This window comes from Hemicordylus capensis, chromosome 3 (genome assembly GCF_027244095.1).
Source record: "Hemicordylus capensis ecotype Gifberg chromosome 3, rHemCap1.1.pri, whole genome shotgun sequence".
NCBI classification, from domain to species: domain Eukaryota; kingdom Metazoa; phylum Chordata; class Lepidosauria; order Squamata; family Cordylidae; genus Hemicordylus; species Hemicordylus capensis.
This window is the reverse complement of record NC_069659.1, coordinates 51,497,596-51,503,595: the sequence shown is the minus strand read 5'-3', so window position 1 is coordinate 51,503,595 and position 6,000 is coordinate 51,497,596. Positions and strand designations below refer to the sequence as shown.

Below are 6,000 nucleotides of genomic sequence, written 5' to 3'. Positions count from 1 at the left end.
ATTTGATACACTATATATGGATCGGATCGGGCCCTTTGGGGCAATTTTTAATTGGACCTACTTGGTCCAATGAAAATGTTGGATACTGTGCTGGGGCTGAATGGGGCCAATTGTTATCCCCCTGCTTAATAAAAAGAGAATCACCGCTTTGAAAGATGCCCTTTTGCCCAGTTAACAGGGGTTCCTGTGGTGACTGTGAAGTATGTTTCCATCCTTAAGATCATGTGGTCAAACTAGCTCAGATTAAATCTCTCATCTGGTCTGGTTACATCAGGAACAGTGACTGTATAGTTCAAGGGCTATTTCTGTTTCGTTTTCTGCAGTAGTCATGATGAATATTGTGTTAAGAATAAGAACATAAGAACAGCCCTGCTGGATCAGGCCCAAGGCCCACCTAGTCCAGCATCCTGTTTCACACAGTGACCCACCAGATGCCGCTGGAAGCCTACAGGCAGGAGCTGAGGGCATGCCCTCTCTCCTGCTGTTACTCCCCTGCAACGGGTATTCAGAGGCATCCTGCCCCTGAGGCTAGAGGTGGTCTATAGCCCTCTGACTAGTAGCTGTTGATAGACCTCTCCTCCATGAAGTTATCCAAACCCCTCTTAAAGCCATCCAACAACACTTTATTTGTTGCAGAGGTGTAGCAGGGTTGGAGGTCAACCCTGCTAGGTTGGAGGACAACCCTGCTAGGTTGGAGGCTCTGGGACAAAAAGTGAAGATGGGCTTCATCCCCTCGCCTTCTTTTTCAGGGAGGCATGAGGGAGAGAGTGAAGAACAAGCTGTCACCCAGCCAGGAGGGACCCCCTCCTTCAGGGGCCCAGAGATATCCCCCCCCCCCGGCCTTCGTTCTATTAGCTGTGCCCTGATTTGATGTTCACAATTTTAGAGTACTATTGCCCCATCAGTAAGACCCATTAAAACTTGTGGAAGGTGGGTTTTTTAGCGTCCTTCATTCCCAAACAGAAGGAAGTTCTGGAGAGTGATGGAGACTCACACATTTGTTGTTTCTCAAGCTTCTTGTAGCACCTTAGCTAAAAACACACACACCCAAAAACAGAGGGAAAGGAGAAGAAAAAAATGGAGTTGTTTCTGAATAAACTCTTAGTTAAATCTAAAAGATCACTTTGTGTTTGCGAGGGAAGCAGCTATAAAACACAGCTCTAACTGAAGCTATTTCCCACCCACCCACCCAATATTTTCCCCAATGTCTTTCATGATATCAAGCCATTAAAGTCCCCAGGACCTATTTCAGTAGTCATCTGTAGACTTATGCCAATTCCTGGAGGCATCCTCATCTCCATGACTTGTTGGGGACTGATGAAGCCCCAAAGCCCAAACTACATGTTCCACACATCTATGATTATAGGGCTCATAGCAATGTGACGATGATATCAACATTTTACCTTGCAAGTTTAAAGAGGGAGGAACTTCGTTATTATGTGAGATTGATACTCTGTCTGAGTGCACTGTTGAAATGAGTCTGAGGACAGCAGAATTAGTGGCTTGTTCATGTATGAAGAAGGCTTAGAAAATCACACAATTAAGATCAGCACAGAAGTATGAATACAAATATGGCAAATATATTTATATACCGCTTTTCAACAAAAGTTCCCAAAGTGGTTCACAAATGAATGAATGAGGCTCCCTGTCCGCAAAGGGTCCACAATCTAAAAAAGAAACATAAGATAGACACCAGCAACAGCCACTAGAGGGATGCTGTGCTGGGGATGGATAGGGCCACTTACTCTCCCCCTGCTCAATAAAGAGAACCATCACTTTTAAAAGGTGCCTCTGTGCTCATTTAGCAGGGGACTAAAGTATCATTTATGCACAGCTTTAAGCCCAGTTAAATAAAGCAGTTGTGCCTCTGTTCTGCATATTAGAAGAATTATACGAAAGAATGAAAATCAAACTCTATTAGTGAAATCTTATCACTGAAATAAGTGAAACCATGTTTATTAAATTAGAACAAGTAGAACTCTTTTTCTACAGATTGCATGACTTGTAAAAAATTGTAGTTTATGTTATACCCCCTTATTCAGGACAATGAAATGAAATACTCTGTTATTAGGAGGCTGATGTGGTAAGAGATTATTTACTATTAGTACTTTTCACTAAATCAGCATCTTTAATTGAAAAATAAAATTTCTTGCTGCCCTAACTTCTAGTGTAACGAGCCTATATAGTATATGGGTTGGATAATAAAATATTTTGCTTAATTCTTCTGTCACTCATATCAAGCTTTGCTGTTATTGTAGATTTGTTTCATTTTGTTATTTGCGGTCACACTGATGTTCTATTGGTATCATAATATCTTCCTGTCTGACATTGATTCAGAGGTTAGCCAGTCTTTATAGCTTTCACATGTAGGTTCATGGATCAAATGCCATCCAGTTAGAGAGAGAATACTATTTGTTATTAATGTTTTAGATAACATTAATTAGTCCCCTGCTAACTTGGCAAAGAGGTACCTTTTAACGTGGTGATTCTTTTTATTTAGCAGAGCGAGAGTAACTGGCCCTATCCACCCCCAGCACGGTACCTCCAGTGACTGTTGCTGGTGTCTATCTTGTGTTTCTTTTTAGATTGTGAGCCCTTTGGGGAGAGGGGTCCATCTTATTTATTTATTATTTCTCTGTAAACCGCCCTGAGCCATTTTTGGAAGGGTGATATAGACATCAAATTATTATTATCCCCCAGTTGTTGTTAATAATAATAATAATAATAATTATTATTATTATTATTATTATTATTATTATTATTATTATTAATTTTACAAAAATTTAATGGCCCACATTCTCCGCAGTGATACACAAGCCAAGCAATAGATCTGCTCTCACAGGCACTAGCTACGCTGAAGGCTTCCCATGCGGTCCAGCACATTGGGTAGGGTGATGGGGAACTAACATTTGCTTTACTCTCTTCCCTGCAAAAGCCACTTTTGCTGCCAGAAATATGACCCTGGGTCACGTGACCCGCATAACACTGCAGACAATGTGGCCCAGCATTACAGAAATCATAACCCACTTCCTAAAAATATAAGAATGGTTAAATTATAAAGTTGTCCTTTAAAAAAAAAAGTATATATATAACCTTGAATTCCAATTTCTTTCTACAATTCTATGTCATTTCCTCAACCCAAAGTACTGGGAACACTTTTACGAGTGAAAAATGAGGGTAGTTTGATGCATATCTTTCAGGAAGTGCATGCAGCACAAATTAATCTGACCCCAGCTGAAATTGTGAGTTCTGGGGAGTTGTCTTGCCGTACTGTCTTAGCACACATTGCCACCTATCCTGATGCCTGAACAGACTGCAATCGGCTCCTAATGAGCTGATTGTCGCAGCACCAGCACACATGAAGTAAACCCTGAACTCCTTTCTTGGTTGTCACTTAGAATTGGCAGTAATGACTGGAAAATACATGATGACTGAGCCACTCAGAATTGCAATGGTGGCAAGAAGATAAATGGGCAGGAAGGAAGTGGAACACAGTGTTGTGTGTGGGGAAGGATAGAAACTCAGGAAGCTGCCATATACTGAATCAGACCATTGGTCTATCCAGCTCAATATTGTCTTCACAGACTGGCAGCGGCTTCTTCAAGGTTGCAGGCAGGAATCTCTCTCAGCCCTATCTTGGAGAAGCCAGGGAGGGAACTTGGAACCTTCTGCTCTTCCCAGGGCACCTCCATCCTCTGAGGGGAATATCTTAAGAGCTCACAAATCAAGTCTCCCATTCATATAGAACCAGGGCAGACCCTGCTTAGCGAAGGGGACAAGCCATGCTTGCTACCACAAGACCAGCTCTCCTCTCCAGGATGGGAACTATTCCTGCACCACCTTTTTGGATGTCATGCAATGCAATTGTTTGGTTTTCTTAGGGAAAAGAAACTGTCCTATGGCCCCTTTCCAAACACTTATATTGAGATACTATAACATTGAACACTGTACATTTTTAAGTGGCTAAACAATTAAAAGTAAAACTCTTTCTTGGAAGCCCAAGTCATAATGTGGTGTCACTTTATTCAAACTGGTGATATGTAAAATAGGACTGTAAGGTCACATCCAACGGTTATATGACGGGGTGGCCAACTTGAGCTTCTCCAGTTGTTGGATTACAACTCCCATAATCCCCAGCTGCAATAAATTGTGGCTGGAGACTATGAAAATTTGAGTCCAAGTTCAACAACTGGAAAGCCTCAGGTTGGCTACCTTGTTTTAACTTTTTAATTCTTTTACTTCCTAACTTCCAACTCAAATCTGGTTTTAACTGGGTCCTGTTTTTACTTATTTTATTACTACTATATTGTAGTTCGGCAACATAACGACAATATGTTGGAGCTCCACAGGTTGAGAACCCCTGCTATATTGTATATGTCTTATCATGTTGACTGTTTTACCATTTTTATGAGCCACCCCAAGCTGTATTGTACAGGAAGGGCAGGATGTAAATAATGTATGTAAATAAATAAATAAACACCCCAGTATATGGTCTTTCCTGCTTCGATAAAACAGGAATTCACTCAACCCTCTTCTACAGGAACAACAGAAATGGCAAAGTGGATTTGCTCCAAGCAAGCATTTCATGCATATAGGATGGAGAAAATATATTGTTATGCCTACTGGCCAGGCATTCCTTTTGTTAGGGAGATTACTGGTAAGGAGCCCAGGGACGTGTTTGAGTGATGTTTCCTTAATGGTAGCTGATGGCTGGGAGATATAGGAGAATCTAGTTATTCACAGAACCACTATTTGCAGTTCTGCGTGTTGTTGTTGTTTTTTAAAAAATTATTTATTTATTTTTACATTTATATCCCGCTCTTCCTCCAAAGAACCCAGAGCGGTGTACTACATACTTGAGTTTCTCCTCACAACAACCCTGTGAAGTAGGTTAGGCTGAGAGAGAAGTGACTGGCCCAGAGTCACCCAGCTAGTTTCATGGCTGAATGGGGATTTGAACTCGGGTCTCCCCGGTCCTAGTCCAGCACTCTAACAACTACAACACGCTGGCTCACCAGGCATATCCATGAGGTGTCTACTAGACACCCGTTTCCAGTATCCACGGATATGATGGGGGGAAAACCCACATATCCACAGTTCCTAGAGCGCCAGAAGTGACTGCAGAAGTTACTTGTGCTCTCCATTTTGTCTAAAGAAGCCATTTTGTGGCTCTTTCCTTCTCAAAATCGGACTTTCCCCCACAGTTTTTCAAGGCATTTCGTTCTTTGGGAGGTATTCCTAGGCACATGGGGGACATGTGGAGCACACCACAGTAAGTTTTTAGCCATTTAATTTGGCACATGGGGGACACGCAGAGCACGCCACAGTAAGTTATTGGCCATTTAATTTTCCCCCCTCCACCCTGGAACATAACCCCCCTTTCCCCATAGCCATAATGCCTTGTTACTCGCAGTTCCGTTACTCGCAGTAGTAGGCAAGGAATGGAACCCACATGAGTAACCAGGTTCTCCTGTATCTGAAGGTCTGTCTTGAGTGTTCACCATCAGAAAGTAGCTTTCCTTCTCTCAACTTAGAAGAGGGACTGATGTAAGGTGTGGAGGTATTATACGAAGAAACAGCAGTTCGCAGTTTGGAACAGACAAAGAGAGGGAACTGGGATACAGAGCTTCTGTGGAGATCTGACGAGAGGTAGCAGAGACTGCAGCCCTTCACCTCATGCTTTGCCTGTATATTTATTGATTGATTAAGTGCCATCAAGTCGGTTTTGACGCTTAGCGACCACATAGATAGATTCTCTCCAGGATGATCTGTCTTCAACTTGGCCTTTAAGGTCTCTCAGTGGTGCACTCACTGCTTTTGTAATCGAGTCCATCCACCTTGCTGCTGGTAGTCCTATTTATAAATAAACCAAATAAGACAGAAATGTCATAAACCTGCAGGGGTCTCTCCTGGAAAGGAAGTCATGCACAGGTAGTGCTGCCCCTGAAACTTCTCATCACTTAGGGAAAGGGAGAGCATGCAACAATCCGTACATTGTTT

The 6,000-nt window shown here is 42.2% G+C and overlaps 1 protein-coding gene across 1 annotated transcript in view; it reads right to left on the bottom strand.

The window, feature by feature from the left end:
- Positions 1-4,277: 4,277 nt before the first annotated feature.
- The window catches only part of LOC128350479 (uncharacterized), a 133,351-nt gene continuing 131,628 nt past the window's right edge, over positions 4,278-6,000 (bottom strand). Inside the window, exon 4 of the mRNA XM_053308902.1 lies at positions 4,278-5,853. Within this exon, the coding sequence (XP_053164877.1) occupies positions 5,705-5,853 (149 nt within the window). The 3' untranslated portion in view covers positions 4,278-5,704. The remainder of the gene's footprint in view (positions 5,854-6,000) is intronic.